Source organism: Notamacropus eugenii, chromosome 1, assembly GCF_028372415.1.
Source record: "Notamacropus eugenii isolate mMacEug1 chromosome 1, mMacEug1.pri_v2, whole genome shotgun sequence".
Taxonomy (NCBI): Eukaryota; Metazoa; Chordata; class Mammalia; order Diprotodontia; family Macropodidae; genus Notamacropus; species Notamacropus eugenii.
In genome coordinates this window covers 296344706-296363079 of record NC_092872.1, presented here as the reverse complement: position 1 = coordinate 296363079, position 18374 = coordinate 296344706, and the positions used below count along the sequence as shown (strand labels likewise).

The following is an 18374-nucleotide window of genomic DNA, read 5'->3' as shown; positions in this document are numbered from 1 at the left end:
TTCCAGAGTTTTTTTAAATCATCGTGCTTGTCATTTCTTATAGCACAGTAATATTCTTGGTGGCCTTTTTGCTTATAGCCATCATAAGCAATATAGGACAAGGAGCCAAAGGCTCTCATGAAATGGTATGTTTTATTGGGTACATGATGAAAGCAACACCACCAATCCCTTATGTCTCTAAGGGACCTCTGAACTATCCTACAATTTAGCTGAAACTTTTTATCTTCCAGTGTTGACTATTTATGATGCTGAGTATGTATGTTGAGTCATGGCATCGAATATTCATGTGATTCAGCTTTCTCAATTTATTGGCCATTACTTAAAAATCTCATCTTTAAAGTAGCAGCAAACTTAAGTTAATGTTGTGATTTCAGTACTAGAGGCAACTTCCAGATAAGGAAACTCCCTCTTCACCAATGCAAACTGGCACCTTCTGGGTAACATTTAATATTAGAGAATTGTCTAGATAACCAAGAAATTACATGACTTACCCAGGGTCACACAGTCATTATGTGTCACATTTTATTCCTAGCTCTGAAGTCAGTGCTTTATCTATTAGAGTATGATACTTCCATAGTTAAAGTTTATAGATGGACTAAAATCTATGGTATTTGTAGTATCTTCAGGTGCTTTTTCTACTATTCTGGCACTATGACTACAGAAGAATGACTAGGGAAGGGGGAAAGGGTGGTACACAGAGCAGAGAACCATTTTTTTTCCTTTGTTTCATGAGTTACTGTGGCCAAAGAACTCAAAATTCCATGGTCAAGTCATGAATCTTTCCATGTTTGGGTTGGTCCTTAGCAGAATCAATCTTTTGCAAAGAGATGAGTTTAGATTTGATGTCAGGAAAAACTTCCCAATAATTAGAACTGAGTAAAAGTCAGGTGGGTTGGTTCAGGAGGTAGTGGGTTACTCCTCTTTGGAGGTCTTTAAGCAGACTGGAAAACCACATATTGCATATAACATGATGGGCATTTCCTTTGTGTGTGGGGTGGACTAGAGGGCCATTCAAGTCCTTTCCAACTCTCTCATTCTGTGCTTCTGTGAAGGAGGCTCACAGCTTATTCTATTCTGGGCTCATAGCCTTCTCTCTTCTCCCCTCCCAACTTCTGTAGCCTGTCTGCTCCAAGCTGAACTGGTGAATTATGAGCGAGTCAAGGAGTATTGTCTCAAAGTTCTGAAGAAAGAAGGTGAAAATGTCAAAGCCCTCTACCGCTCAGGCGTGGCTTTCTACCACCTGGGGGACTATGACAAGGCCCTCTACTACCTGAAAGAAGCGAGGGCCCGGCAGCCAACAGGTAAGGCAGACTTGTTTCTTATTGGCTGGCCATAGTAGATTTCTCTAGACTCTTCTTACATAAAGTGGTCCTTACATAAGGACTAGATAATGGAAAGTAAACAAGGGTTAGGTTGTACCTTTGGAGCTTTTCAGTATGTATATTCATAAAGGGTGGATAGCAGTTTGGGTGCCATGTTGTAGATAGAGAAAGCAACAACTTAGCCTTTAAAAGGGGTCATATCCACTGAACACCTCTCCCAGCAAAGCAGATGAGCACCTAAGCATCCTTGACCCTTAGCTAACATAGATTTCTGAAAAGTGAGAGGTGACTGCCTCCCATTATTAATTCAAATAATTCTGGAAAAGCTAACTATAACAACAAGACTAGATATAAACACCATCAAAGAGGATATAAAACTCTCTGTTTGCAGATGACAAGATAGTGTATTTGGAAAATCCCAGAGAATCAGTGAAGAAACCCAACTGAGATGATTAGTAACTCCTGAAAGATGGCAGTCTACAAAATAACCCCACAAAAATACCATCTTCATTTCTATTGCACAATAACAAAATTTAGGAGATAAGGACAAAGGACACAAAATGTCAGGGAAATAACCTGTTAAGAAGCACAGAAGATTCTTATACATACAGACTCAAAATACTCTTTATAGAAATAACAGGAGACTTAACTAATGGGTGAGAGATAATAATAGCTAGCATTTCTATAATGACATTCACTGCTTATGAATGGGCTTTGTCAATGTAATTACAATGATCATTTGTTCAGTCATTTTCAATCATGTCTGACTCTTAGTGACCCCATTTGGAGGCAAAGATACTGGAATGGTTTGCCATTTCCTTCTCCAGCTCACTCTAAACATGAGGAAACTGAGAAAACTGAATCAAGAAGACCTGAGTTCAAAATGAAAATATTAATTAATTTATGGTTTCAATGCCATACCAATCAAAATATTAAAAGTAGGGAAAACAACAACAGAATTCACTTAGAAGAACTAAAACTCTAGAATGCTAAGGGAAATAAGAAAAAGAAATATGAAAGACAGGAACATAGCATTACCAGACCTCAAACTATATTATAGAGCAATAGTCATCAAAATTATTTGATGCCAGTTTTTAAAATAAAGAAATAAATAGAACAAACTAGATAAGCAAGAGACAGCAGCAATTAAAAACAGTTGTACTGGATAAATCCAAGTACATAAATTCCTCGAAAGACTCCCTTTTTAACAATAACTGCTGGGGAAAAATGGAAAGCCATTTGGCAGAAATTAGGTTTACACCAAAAGCTTATGCCATATACCGCAATAAACCCAGTATTCTTGCATATCCTGAATATAAAAGGTCATATTATAAAAAAAAATCAGAAGAGAACAAGGTCAACTATGACAAAGGTAAGAATTCTTAAGCAAACAAGTAATGGAGGAGCTCATAAAAATCAAAACAGATAAATTTTGAGTACACAAAAAACTTTTGAATAAATAAAATCGGTGAATCAAGAATTAGAACAGTGGTAGAGTGAGAAAAATTTTCATCAAATATAACCAATACAGGACCAATTCATAAATAATATATGTTATACCTAATATATAATCATAAATATATTGTATTGTATTATATATTATATAATTATAAATATATTATATTATTATATTATATTGTATTAATATGCATATATTATATAATATATAAATACAAAAATGTGCATAATATGTAACACAGATATATAAAACCAGGAGCCATTTGTAAATAAGTGGCCAAAGGTTATCAACAGTTTTCAAAATAAGAGTTGCAAATTATAAATGAGAAAATATATGCTCTAAATGACTAATAGTCTAATTAATGCAAATGAAAACAACTCAGTTTTCATTATGCAAATTAGCAGAGAAGAAAAAAAGATAGAAACAGTCGGTGCTGGGAAAGATATGAAGATGTAAACACACTGATTCACAGCTGATGGAGCTGTGAAGTGGTGTGCTTGTTCTTGATTTCAGTTGGGAATTTTGCAAGAAAAGTGACTAAACAACCCATATTATTTAACCCAGCAATCCCACTCCTGAGCATATACCTCAAGGAAGCTGAAGGCAGAAAAAGAGGTCCAATGAATACCAAAAGACGCATCCATCGTTGCACTCTGGTAGCAAAGAATTGGAGGCAAAGTGGGTGCCTATAATTCAGAGAATTGAAAATAACTTATGTAATGAATGTATGAATGTCCTAGAATAATATTATGTAGTAAGAAATGGAGATAAATGTATGAATGTAATAGAATAATATTGTGTGGTAAGAAATGGAGACAAAGAATTCAGAGAAAAGTGGGAAGATTTGTATGACCTGATGCAGAGTTAATGAATAGGTAATAATGACTGTTACAGCAAGAAGCAATTTGGGCTCTGAGTAATGGAAAAAGTCATAATGAAGAACCTGAAGAAGAGATAATGAAGCATACTTCTCTCTTATAATAGGGAGGTGGGAGAAAATATTTTATAAAATTGTCAGACATGGTCTCTGATTCAGATGTTTTACTTTGCTGTTTTTCTTTATCACAAAGAAGGTTCCTTCTGGAGTGAGGTGTGAAATGACTGTGATTTTAAAATGAAAGGCATCAATAAAACATTTTTTAAAAAAGAATAAAGAGGATAGGGAGAGGGAAAGGGAGAGAATTTGGAACTGAAAGTTTTATAAATAAATGTTAAAAATTGTTTTTACATGCAACTGGGAAAGAAAACCTACAGGCAATGGGGTATAGAAATCTATTTTGCCCTACAAGAAAATAGAGGGGAAAGGGATAACAGAAGGGGGATTGTGATAGAAGGGAGAGCAGATTGAGGAAGGAGTAATCAGAATGTATGCCATCTTGGCGTGGAGGGAGGGGAGAGATGGGGAAAAAATTTGGAACTCAAAATCTTATGGAAGCGAATGTTGAAAACTAAAAATAAATTAATTAATAACAATTAAAAAAAAAAAGGACAAAGAGCATTGAGACTGTGGAGGTGGTTGGGCTTAGGATCAGAATTAGTCCTAAGAGATATACATGGAACAGAATTTGGACTAGTCAGTATTTGCATAGGATGAAAATCCCATCATACCAGTCCTGCTGGTCCTTTAAACCTGTTGTGAATTAGTAAACTACACAACACGGACCAAAGCTATGGCTAAGAGAAATAATTATCAACATGGTTGGTTTGGGTGGTGGCCAGAGGTCAGTAGCTGTGGCAAAGGAACAAAGGGGAAGAGAAGTTAAAGGGACAAAATGTATCCATTTTACAGTCATTGCAATTGGGATCCCTAATTAATTGTACATAGACCTGCATAGTCAATAAAGCTGTCATGGTCCCTGCCCTCTGAGAGTTTATATTTAAAGACAATTACACAGAACAATGCAAACAGACCCAGCCCAACAGAAAAAATGTCAACATGACAAGCACATAGGTCACAGATGTGGGAGGCAAGAAAAGAGAACAGCGTGAACCCAGAACAGGGCTGACTCATAACCTGCTTTCCCTATCTTATAGATGAGAAGGGGACCCTGAAAAAGGAGGCTGGGAAAATGTACACACCAGTATTATTTAGAATAGCAATGAACTGGAAGCAAAAAAAGTGCCCAACAATTGTGAAGTCAATCAACATTTCATAAGCACCAGCTTTGTGCCAGACACTATGCTAAGTCCTGGCCTCAGGTAGATTACAATCTAAAGGGGGAGACAACATGCAAACAAATATATACAAAGCAAACTAAATCCAGTAGAAAATGAAAATAAATAAAAGAAGGAAGGCCCTGGAATTAAGAGGGATCAGGGAAGGCTTCCTGTAGACGGTGGGATTTCAGTTGGGACCTAAAAGAAACCAAGAAGTCAGTAGTCAGAGCGAAGGACAGAGAGCATTCCAAGCATGGGGAGCAGCCAGAGGGAATATGTCCAGAGCTGAGAGATGGGGTGTCTTGTTTGTGGGACAACCAGGAGGCCAGTGTCACCAGGTTAAAGAGTCGTTGTCATTTAATCAATTAGTTGTGTCCAACTCTTCATGACTCCATTTGGGGTTTCCTTGCCAAAGAAACAGGAGTGGTTTGCCAGTCCTTCTCCAGTTTACTTTTCCAGATGAGGAAACTGAGGCAAAAGGGTTAAGCGACTTTCCCAGAGCCACCCAAGTCGTAAGGGTTTAAGGCCAGATTTGAAGTTAGGTCTTCCTGACTTCAGGGTCAGCACTCTATACACTGCACCACCTAGGTGCCCTAGATCAGAGTATGTGTTGGTGAATAAGGTAGAAGACCAGAAAGGTGGAGGGGAGGGATTGGGTAGAAACTGTTTTGAATGCTAAACAGAGCATTTAGTATTTAGTCCTGGAGGCAATAGAAAGTCACTGGAGTTTATTGAGTGGTTTTGTGTGTGTGTGTGTCGGTATGTGTGTTTGTGTGTGTGTGTGTGTGTGTGTGTGATATTATCAGAACCATATTTTAGGAAAATCACCTCAGTGGTTGAATGGAGAATGGATAAAAGAAGGGATAAAAGACTTGGGGCAGGCAGACCCTCTGGCAGCCTATTGTAGTAATGGAGGCATGAGGTGCTGAGGACCTGCATTACAGCGGTGGTATGTCAGAGGAGACAAAGGGTTGGATTCAAGATTTTGGAACACACTTTGGCAACAGCTTGGATATGGGGGGGAGGAGAAGTAAGAAATAGTGAGGAATCCAGATTGACTCCTAGGTTGCAAGCCCACGGGTCTGGGAGGATGGTGTTATCCTCTACAGTAACAAGGAAGGTAGAAGGGAGGAAAGGTTTAAGGGGAAAGATGATGAGTTTCATTTTGGACAGATTAAGTTTAAGATGCCTAGTGGACATTTAGTTTAAGATGTCTGAAAGGCTGTTGGAGATACAAGACTGGAGATCAGAAGAGAGACAGGGGCAGGAAAAGATAGATTTGAGAATCATCAGCATAGAGATGGTAATTAAATCCATGGGAGCTAATGAGATCACAGTGAAGTAGTATAGAGGGAGAAGAGAAGAGGGCCCAGCATAGAACCCTGAGAGACCCCTACAGTTAAAGGCCATGATCTGGATGAGAATTCAGCAAAGGAAACTGAGAAGGAGTGGTCAGATACATTGGAGGAGAACCAGGAGAGAGTGCTGTCTCAAAAACCTAGAAAGATGAGAGTATCAAGTGGGGAGAGGGTAATCAAGTGTCAAAGGTCAAGGAGAATGAAGATTGAGAAAAGACCACTGGATTTGGAAGCTAAGAGATCATTAGTAACTTTGGAGGGAGCAGTTTTGGCGAAAAGATGTCAGAAACCAAATTGTAAGGGGTTAAGAAGAGTGAGAGGAAAGAAAGTGAAGGTATCTATTATAGATGGTCTTTTTGAGAAACTGAGCTACCAAGGGGGAAGAGACAGAGGATGGTAGTTAGCTGGGATGGAAAGATCAAGAGGGGACATGGGCATATTTGTAGGCCATAGGAATGAGCCAGTAGAGGACAGATTGAAAATAAATGATAAGAGTCAGGTAACAGAGGAGGCAATCTGTGGGATGAGACAGAATAGAATGGGATCACTTGAAAAAGTAGAGAGATTGGCTTGGGTAAAGAGCAAGACCATTTCATCATGTGAAACTTGGGTGAAAGAGGAGATAGTGATAGGAGATGAGGAAGAAGGCAGAAGAGAGAGCTCACAGTTTTTCTGTAAAATATAAGGCAAAGTTCTCTGCTAAGAGATTGGGGGTGAGGAGGGGAAACCATGGAAAGTTTAAAGAAGGATCGAGAGGTTTGAAAGAGCCACTGTAGAGGGTGGAATAGATAATTGATAAGAAAGCTATAGTAGGATTGCCTAGCAGCAGTGAGGACCCAGTTGAGATTAAATAACAGATTTATAAGTGAACCCAGTCAAAATGGTTGTGTGATTTTCTCCACCTTCTTTCAGCAGTACAGGTGTAGACTTGAAAGCAATAAATGATGGGAGTGATCCATCCCAAATGATGGGAGTATTCAGTCATAGGATAAAGGGGCTGGAAATGCAAGAAAGGGGGACAATGAAGAATTGAATTGGTTTACCAAGGGGTCAAGATGGGGAGAAGAGGAGAAAGTGGCTAGTACAGGGGAGATGGTCTAGCACAGAATTGAGGACTCAAGGGATTGGAGGTTGCAGTGTGAAGAAAGAGTAGGGTTGTATCAGAGGGAGAGGCGAAAAGCTAATAGATTGTAGCTGGATGAAGGAATTTCAGAATTCTTGAACGCAGAGGTGGTACATTTGTGGGTGATGGCAACATGAAAGTTATGACCATTTTTGTGTGTGACTGATGTGGGGAGAAAGAGTAGCTCATGGGAGTTGAGCAGGTTAAGGAATTGAGTGCTTAAAGTATTTGAGGGAGAATTAACATGTATGTCAAAGTTTACTAGTATGAGGGCAGGTATTAGAGTGCAGAGAAAAATTGCAAGCCAGGTATCAGGCTTATTGAGGAAGGAAGGGAATTACCTGACCTGTAAACAGTAGCTACTAGGATTTTGATTGTGTGGCAGATATGAACAGGATAAATTTCAAAAGAACAAAGGTTACTGAATGATAAAGGAAGAGAGAAAACCTGAAAGTAGCAATAGGGAGCAAGAAGTATCACAACTCACTTTTCTTGACCAGGGAGCCAAAGAGAATGAGTGAAGATGAAACTAGTACTGGAAAGGCTGGCCAGGGACAATTTGTCATCAAGGGAAAGCCAGGTTTTAGGAAGAACTAGTAGGTGAAAGGAGTGGGAGAGGAATAGATTTAAGATGATTTAAAATGTTTCATATGGAACAGGCATTCCAGAGGGCACAGTGGAAGGGCTGGGTGGAGTTTAGGAGGAGGCTTTGGAGTGACAAGGTTGAGGATGATGATAATGAAGAATCCAGTGGAAGAGGGTGTAAAGTGGAGGTAGAATGATGATTTACAGGAGTTCTGAGTCACTGTGATATAAAGGGTATGACCAGGTATGACATCGTTGAGTGGAGAACACCACTTTTCTACCCATAAAGGACTGGTGTAGCAAAAGATGAGAGGCCTGAAGGTGAAGGGAGGTTTGCTCTTCTTTCACTGGAGTTTCTCCACATCCTGGTTGAGAAATTGGGCTGGAAATGGGAGATGGAAGATACCTTGTGTTAGTACAAATGGAATTGCTTGTTTGGAGCAGATGGAAGATGCCTGGCCTGGCCCCTAGCAGCCTTTCCTCAGGGAACATGCTGCACTCCAGCAGAAGGTAGAAGTCTCAGGATGCTAACACACCTGTGGTCTGAGTTCTTCTCACCTGAGGAGGATAAACTAGAGTATGTAAATGTAGCACCTGCTCTGATTACTCCCCAAACTTGCACTTATTTACAGATTGGGCACCCAGGGAATGACAGTTACTTCAAGTTCTAACAATCCTATTACTGTAACCTTTAAGCCCTCACTAATGCGCTTCTCATTTATGATCAGCCAAAAGTCTTAATTAGCTCTTAGCAAAGGCATTTACTCAGAACAATAGTTATAAAATATTCTCCCTATCAACCTGGGTTATACTCTTACACAAATTAAGCCCATTATCCTCAGGGAGAGTTGACTTAGAGTGTTATTGAGGTCTACATGTAGGATACACAAATGGCAAAGACAACTCACAACTTCTATTAACTGATGGGCATGGGCATCCTTTCTCTCTTCTCAGCTCTTCTTGAGTAGGGCATCTCTATAAGGTGGGTTGTTCAGCTGAACTTTCAGGATTTCCTCCTATCTACAACTCAATTCTTAATCACCATGTCTGGGTCCTGCTTTTCCCTTAGGTGATTCCCTTGTCTCAAGTGGGAAGACTTGTATGAAGCGATGCAGAGAGGAGACAGCAGAGTCAGAAATATAATAGAAGCAATGCCTGTAGTAGTCTGAATGTAGCACCATCTTGGCATTATCAAGAAGACTGGGACATTAGATAAGATGGGCATTCACTTACAGTATCTTGATCTCCTTGGCAATGCTCACCACATAAATAAAGGAAATATTGAGAGGCGACAAAATTCTAGTTGAACAAAACAGCCATGTCAGTATCATACCATCAAAGTTAGGCAATGTAACATAGTGGATAGAGAAATGGTCATGGAGTCAGGAAGGCCTGGGTTCAAGTCCTTCCTCTGACCAACCCATAGACCTGAGAATGAAAGAGACCTCAGAGTCTATCCAGTCTAAACCCCTCATTTTGCAGAAAAGCAAACTGGTACCCAGAGAGATTAAGTAACAAAGTGTTACATATAGTATCAAAGGTAGGATTTGAACACAGGTGCTCTCACTTGAGCAATATTAGCTTGATGATCATGGACAAATAAATCTCTTATCCTCTTAGTGTCTAAGATACCTCTTTAAGACTATAAGTTGCAGGAAAGTTGACCTCTGCATCAACGGATGGAATTTCCACAGTGGGAGTTCCTTACACTAACAAAAATCAAAGTCAAAGGACACAGCCCCCTTTTCAGTTAATAAACTATATGACACAAAATGTGTTTTCTAGTGGGATCTGGTAGAAAATTCCACTTTATCCAAACAACTTCTTTTTTCAAAGTAAAGGAAGCTAAAAATAAGTTAAAGGGGTTAAAAAAAAAACCGTCATCAGTTTGATGAAATCCCCAAGGGCCTCAGTTGTCTTCATCTAGACCCTGGCTGCTTCAGTATGGTCTTATGCCACCCACTGCTGACCATCTCAGTCTTCCTCAGGCTGTAGGAATACGTCATCAGAGCCCAGCTGCAGTTCTGAGGGAGTACTTTTGTAAAGGGCATGCAGGAATTCCTTCACACAGGCTCCCTCTGTTCTGAAGGGGTGCCTAGTGGAGCCACTGAACGTCAGAACTGGAAGAGACCTAGGAGAACTATAGTCCAACCCCCTCATCTCATAGAAGTGGACTCTGCAAACAGCTGCCAAAGAGAGATCAGGGGTCAGGGGCAAGGGCTCGCCTCCTCCCTTCTCCAGCACAGAAAACAAAGATTAGGAGACACAAGAACTTTACATAATTCTTGGTAGAATGAATGGTGTACTTGAAAAAGGGGATCTTTGCAATCCTAAGAGGCTATCCTGTTGACAAGGGTAGGAGGCATCAAGTACTGGACAATTTAATTGAGTAAGCATTTATTTGGTAATTACTGTGTATGGAACAGCACTGTGTTCAATGCTAGTGGACATAAAAGTTTTGATTCCAGCTCAGAGTCAAGAAAACCTGAGTTCAAATGTGGCCTCCGACACTTAGTAGCTGTGTGATACTGGGCAAGTCAAAAAGACAAATTGTTTGCTGTGGTTTCCCCAGCTGTAAAATGAGAACCATAATGGCATCTGCCCTCCAGAGTTGTTCTGAGGATAAAATGAAATAATGTTTGTAAAGAGCTTGGCACAGTGCCTGGCACACAGTAGGTACAAAGTAAATACTAAAAATTATCATCATCATGGTTTCTGTTTTGTTACTGTTTGTTATGACATGGTTGTCATTATTATTGTTAGATGAGATATGTTCCATGCTCTTATGGAATTTTATAGCCTAAATTGGGAGAAACGATAAAACAACAGCAGTAATAATAGTTAGCATTTATAAAGCTTTAAGGTTTACAAACCATTTAGCATGGATCATCTCATTCAATCATCAGGTCCATGTGATAAATACCATGAAGAATTGGGAGACAAAATGCTTGTGAGATTAGAGGAAAAAAGGTCATTACAGATGAAAAGTATCACGCAGGATTTTGTGAAGGAAGTAGCCTTTGAGTTGGACTTTAAAGGATGGATAGGAATTCAGCAGGCGGAAGTAGAGGGTGCATAGTGACTAGTGTGGGCAGAGGGCACAGAGTGAAGGAAATGCATTGTATTTTAAGTTGGCTGGAGTATGTGGGGAGGAGTAATATGGTGATGATGATGATGATGATGGTGATGGTGGTGGTGGTGATGATGATGATGATGGTGGTGATGATGATGATGATGGTGATGGTGGTGATGATGATGATGATGGTGATGGTGACAATGATGATGGTGGTGATGATAGTGATGACAATGACAAGTTAGCCTCTATATAGTAGTTTAAGATTTATAAAGCTGTCTACCAATATTATTTCATTTGATTCTCACAAAAAGCCAGGGAGAAAGGTGCTATTATTATTCCCATTCTATAGATTAAGAAACTAAGGCAGGAAGAGGTTAAATGACTTGTCTAGTGTCACACAGCTATTGAAGTGTCTGAGGTTACATTTGAATTCAGGTCTTCCTGACCCCAGGCCAAGATCTCTACCCACTGCATCACCTGGGTACTTCTATAGTAAGACATGAGGCTGGAAAATTAAGGCAGCACCAAATTGAGAAGGGCCATGAATGCTAGGCAAAGAAGACTGAACTGTATTTGTTGGATTATAGGGAACTCCTGAAGATTTTTTGCATTTAACTGCCAGGTAGCATACATTCATAGCCATTTGCCCATGCTCATCCCATACCCAGCTGGGGTGGAAATGCCCAGTAAAGGAGATATTTTCTATGGCTACCAATTAGCCAGACTCTCACTTCCCTCACTTAACATGGTGTCATTTTATCAAGGGAACTGTGAATAAGTGGGTCTAGCCAATCAAAACAAGTTTTGACTGTCATCCTCTCCACCCTTGTGATTCCATTCCATCCATGGGAAACCATCCCACCTTTTGAGCTGGCTTACTTCACTTGGCATTAGTCATGTGACCATAGCATAATGGAATGGGCTTCATGCAGGGACAGGCACACCTGGTTACTGTAAGTAACATTTCCTCTTAGCAAAGAATCACTAAGAAAATAAACTTTAAATAAATAACCAGAGTATGCAAATGGAATAGTCATAATAAGTATATAAAACAACTACCAAGTACTTGGCAAGCCCAAACTGTGCTTCCTCATGTACTGGAAATCCCACTTAGTTCCCCATGACCATTGCTTCAGCCAGCAAAGCTGTGTCCATTGGAATTTTGCCTCACAAAATAAAGCAGCAGACCCCCTGGAAGTACTCTGGTATTCAAGGCATAAAAAATAGAGTCTGGATCTAGATGACATCAAGAGCTCATTTTGGGCCAAGGAGTATAATTCAGGATCTGAAATGAATGAAGAGTCAGGAGGGTTCATGCTTCCCCTGGTCTTGAGTGGCTGGTTGCTGGCCAAGATCTCTGGCATTATTTTTCCTTTCAGTAGCGTTCCTTTGTGGCATTGAGCACATGGAACCCTATCTCTACCTCAGCTTCTTCTCAGATAACTTCTCTCTCACTCTCTCAATATAAAGACCCACTAGAACTCCTAGAAAAGGGCAAAGTGTGTTGTAGAGTGAGGAGGCTTTTAATGAGTAAAGTAGAGATGGGAAAGGAACCTTATAGTGTTTCATCTTAGGGGAATTTGCACATTACAAAACAACCTTCTCTTGTAAAAGGTTGTGCAAGACTGTATCCCCAACCCCAGCAGAAGGGATTTTTGAATTCCCACTAGTAACCAGTTCCCAGAGGGGTAAAGGGAAACATAGAATTAGACATGAGATAATCAGGGCTTAGGAGAGATGAGTTGATCACATAAAGGGCAAGGACCTCATGTCTTGGGATAGAGAGTGAATCTCCACAAACATCACCACTTTCATTGGACACTGCCTCCTTAAAGAGCTGATCATTCTGAGACTGAGGTGTGACAGAAAATAGGAAGAATAGGATAGGATATGTGAATGTAATAAAATAGAACTAAGCTATGAGAGCTAAAATTTGATCATTCAGAAGACCTATACTCATTATGGACACAATATAGAAAAAACAGTGACAAAATTCAAACTAGACAAGAAAAAAAAGGAAATAAGAAGGACAAAACTAAGGAATACTTCTTAAAAGAAGGTTCAGTAAAAGGATGCTATTTAAATAAGAGATGGGAGGGAAAAGAGAAAAGATTTCATATTCCATCTGATATTTAATTGGGTGACAAGAGAAAAAGCACAAAATAAAGGAAGTAAATAAAAATAAAGTTGACAAAATTATCAATTTAAGTAAATTCAAGGAACTTGGGTTATCTCAAGTAAATGAAAATTGGGAGAAAACCTATAGGAAAAGAATAACATCAAAGTAATATAAGCAAAACTAGTCATGAGGTCAAATACTGAATTTAAAAGAGATACAACCAGTACAAAAGAAATAATTGGAGAAAAGCACGAGCCTAATAATCATAACCCTAAATGTGAATATATTAATCCAAAAAAATGAAAGTGGCAGAATGGATGAGGAAACAAAATCTGGCACTCTTCTATATACAAGAAATTCACAGCAAAATAAATATACCAAATAAAACTAAAAGGCTAGAACAAAATTTTCTATGTATCATGTGATTCCAAAAGCAAAAATCCAAGAGGTACAATCACATCAGACAATATAGAAATAAAAATTCATTATGCCAGATGCCAAGCAAAATAGAGTAACTACATCATGTTTAAAAGAACCATAGAAAATTAAACAATATCAGTACTAAATATATGTGCATAAAATAGTATTGCAACAAATTTATAAAGGAAATTAACTGAATTTGAAAAAGTCATAGGCAACAACATAATTAATAATAATTTAGTGTTTTTCCTTGGAGCTATAATAATTTAGCAGAAAGATAAAGAAAAAACAAAAAGGCAGACTTTTGTGGAAGTTAGAGGTGAAAAACTTATGCCATCTTTTGGATGGGAGCATTACAGACTGCCAGAGCAGAGAAATTATGAATAAATGTAAAAGAAACGAATACCAAATGCATCTTTTATATACTTTAATTTAACAAAATACAGGATATCCCAAAAGTTCTTAGTGCCATTTTAAGCTCTAGTAACTTCATTTTGTCTAGCTGTATGAAGTACCTGCTTGGTAATTTAATTGGTTTATCATTAAATTTGTAAATTAATTTAGGTAGTATCATAAATTTCACCATATTGATGTAATATTTATCATATTTGTATAAACTCTAAGCTACAAAAGCTTAAAACAATGCTGAGACTTTTGGAATAGAATGGAGAAAACAGATGTAGACCAAAATGGAGACTTAATGATGACATCATACATAACGATTAGGCCAAAGAACAAAACATAAAAAATTAACAACCGTGAAAGAGAATGAAAGCAATTAGACAACATGCCAAAATCTCCAAGAAGCCACCACAACAGACCTTAAAGGAAATAATTATTTCTCCAAAATATACATTAAAAATAGAAAAAGAAAGAGAATTAATGAACTGAGTGTGTAATTAAAGCTAATGGGATGTTGCTAGGAGTGGGGCAGGAAGAGGTATATGAGGAAAAAGGCTATGCAAAAATAGAATATGTCAATTAAAATACATTTTGATTTGTTTATACTAGAAAATCAACAATAAAAATTCCAAAATAAGCACAGGAGAGAAAATCTTGAAAATTAGAGTAGGTACACAGTAAACAAAAAGACTGTAAAAATGATGAGCAAAGCTATAACCTGGTTCTTTAAAGAGTAACAGAATTGATAAACCTTTTGCTAACCTGATTTTTAAAATGAAGAAGAAAAACAAATGATCCAAGTCAAAAAGAACACAGTAAAATCACAACAGAGAAGAAATTTTACAAATGATCAGAATCTATTATTCACAATTATATATTAGTCAAACAGAATTTAAAAGAAATGGAGGATTACCTACAGAACTATAAAATGCCAAAATTAACAGAGCATGTAACCTAATCAAAAGAAAAGTGACATTGAACAAGACACAAAGGATTTAAAAGAAAAAAATTTAAAATCCTAGTCCAAATGAATTTAATATAATTAAATAAAAATTTAAAATCTAGTCCAAATAATTAAAGAGTAATTAATACCCATATACAAATTATTTTCCAAAATTGAGCAAGAAGACACTATATTTTTAATATAGTCCTCGTACTTAAACCAGGGAAGGATGAAGCAAAAAAAGAAAACTTTAGGTCAGTCTCACTCATTAATTGTGGTAGACAGCTCCAGGAAAGTTATGTAGGATTAGCTTCTTATCTTCAACTTACTAGTATTAGAGAGTAGCCTGGGGAAACTGAAAGATTCTGTGAATTGCCCAAGGTAAGTGTTAGAGACAAGACTTGAACTCAAATCTTTCTGACTTTAAGGCCAACTCTATATCCAATATGCCATGTTGCCTCTCTTCCCTAATGGATACTAAAATAAAAATTTTCAATAAAATCATATACAGCAATATAGTCAAAGGGAAAGGAAAGCATTCATTATAATAAGTTTGTACCAGGGATAGTTCAACATTAAGAGAACAATTAACATGAGTAATCATAATAAAAACAAAACCATCCCTTCCAAAACATGATTTTATTAATAAATGAAGAAAGGCCTTTCATAAAAGGGGAAGAGAATTAGGATTTATATAGTGCCAACAACTAGCAGGCCTTGTGCCAAGTGCTTTACAAATATTATCTCACTTGATCCTCACAACAACCTTGCAAAGTAGGTGCTGTTATTATCCTCATTTCACAGTGGAGGAAACTGAGGCAAATAGAGGTTAAGTGACTTATCCGGGGTCACACTGCCATTAAGCATCTGAGGTAAGATTTGAACCTACATCTTCCTGTCTCTGGGAGCACTCTACCTATCTGCCTCTACAACATTTATTTTTACTAAAAATCCTAAAAAACATAGCATAGAAAGGCCATTTAAAATATTATACAAACATATGTATGTAAAATCATAACTTAGAATTATTTGTAATGGGAAAACACTAAAAGATTTTCTAATAGAAATGAAGCAAGGATGCTTGCTTTTCCCACTATTATTTGATATCATTCTAGAGATTCTAACAATAGAAAGAAAACAAGAAAAATAAATTGAGGCATAAATATTGATGAAGAGGAGAAAAAATTATAACTCTATTTGCAAATAATATGGTGTTTTGTTTAGAAAACCCTAGAGAATCAGCAAAGAAAATGACTGAAAAAATTAATAGCTTCAATAGTTATATTTATATATGTATATAAAATAAATCCACAAAAGCCATCAGCATTTCCTTATAGCAATACCAAAATCCCCAGGAGGAAATAATAGAAAGAAAAGTCCAATTCAAGATAACTAAAAATATCTTGGAATCAATCTATAAAGACATAGAAATACCCTCTTTAAAGAAATAAAGTGTGATATAAATAATTGGAGCCATATTACCTGTCCATGGTTTGGCTACACCAATATAATAAAATTTATGATCCTACCTAAATTAACTGCAGATTCAATAATAGATCACATAAAGTACCCAAGAATGTGCTTTTAAAACTAGACAAAATGAAAACAAAGTTAATTTGATAGAACAAGAGGTTGAGAAGCTCAAGGTGAGAAATTTCTTTTAAAGAGTGAAGAATAAAAAGTATTCCCAGACCTCAAATTATACTGTTAAGCAATAATAGCAAAAATTATTTGGTACTGGTTAACAATTGTAAAAGTATATGGGCAAGAATAAAAACAATCAAACCCAATAACTTTATCTTCAATAAACCTGAGAAACAAACTGTTTGGGGATAAACTCCATATTTGGCAAATACTTCTGGGAAAACTGGAAATCATTTGGCACAAATTAGGTTTAGATTGGCCTTTATACCATATACAACAAAAAATTCAAAAAAGATACGTGACCTGCATATTAAAGAATGGCATAGAAAATAATGAGATTTGGTACCTTTTATGACTATATTCAGGGAAGAATATTTTAAAATTTGTATTGATAGCTTTTTTTTAGTCATCATCCATTTCCTAATATAATTCCCCCCTCCTCTTCCTAGATATTCGTCCCTTGTAACAAATAAAATAACAGACAAAAAATAAGTTAGCAAAACAAATCAATATACCAGCAAAGTCTAACAAGTATTCCATATACATAGTGCCTTCTTCCCTTCCCTTGAAAATAAGGCAGAGGGAGAGAGGTATATTCGTCTTTTTCTTTGTTGGGACCAACTTGGTCAATATGGTTTCACAACATTAATTTTTGATTATTATGTCAATATTATTCTTTCCATTTATATTATTATTGTCAGACCTATGAGGAGAAATTCTAAACCAAAACAAAAACAGATAGAGGAGATCACAAAAGAGAAAATAAATAATTTCAATTATGTGAGATTGAAAAACTTTTGTACAAACAAAATCAATGCAGCTAGGATAGAAAGGAAGATTGTCAATTGGAGGAAAATCAGTTTTGCATTTTTGACAGGGTTTAGATATCCGGAATAAAAAATAAATTAACACATTAACACATAAAAAGTAAATTAACTTATCCCAGTGGATAAGTGGTCAAAGAATATGATCAAATGCTGTGCAAAAGAAGATTTTCAAACTATTAAATCTGTTCCAAATCACTAATAATAAGTGAAATACAAGTCAGAACAACTCTGAGGTTTCTCTTGAGGCATATAGATGGTGCAGTAGATAGAATATTGGACCTGGAGCCAGAAGACCTGAATTCAAATCCAGCCTTTGACATACTTAACCTATGATTGTCTCAGTTTTCTCAACTGTAAAATGGGGATGATAATAATAGCATCCCACCTCTCAGGGTTGTTGTAAAGAACAAATGAAATAATACTTGTAAATCCCTAAGTACAGTGCCTGGCACATAATAGGTAGTTTAACGTCAGCAGAGCAGTTGATCTCCAGTGAGATTTGTGCTAGACCCTGTAGACCCTGTGTTATTTTTATCAGTGCCTTGGATAAAGGCAGCATGCTTATCAAAGCTATCACAAAGTTAAGAGGGATAACTGGTGCACTGGATAACACTAAAGATTTATCTCCAAAAATATCCACAAGTGTTTGAGCTAAATCTAATAGGAATTCAATAGAAAGAAGTGTAGTCTTATATTTGTGTGTAAAAAATCAAGTTAAGTCCAAGATGGGGAAGGCATAGTTAGACAGCAGTTTGTCTGGAAAAGATTTGGGGGATTTAGTGGACTACAAACTCATTCTGAGTCAGCAATGTAGTATGGCAGCCAAAAAATAAACTAATGTGGTCTTGGACTATCTTTAGAAAGACATAGGTCCAAGGAATAAAGAGATGATCATCCCTTTGTACTCTGTCCTAGTAAGACCACAACTAGGATATGGTA

The 18374-nt window shown here is 37.2% G+C and overlaps 1 protein-coding gene across 1 annotated transcript in view; it reads left to right on the top strand.

Annotated features, from left to right (window-relative positions):
• The window catches only part of TTC9 (tetratricopeptide repeat domain 9), a 59210-nt gene that overhangs the window by 31199 nt on the left and 9637 nt on the right, over nucleotides 1-18374 (top strand). Inside the window, exon 2 of the mRNA XM_072629244.1 lies at nucleotides 1119-1301. Coding sequence (XP_072485345.1) covers nucleotides 1119-1301 — 183 coding nt within the window. The remainder of the gene's footprint in view (nucleotides 1-1118; nucleotides 1302-18374) is intronic.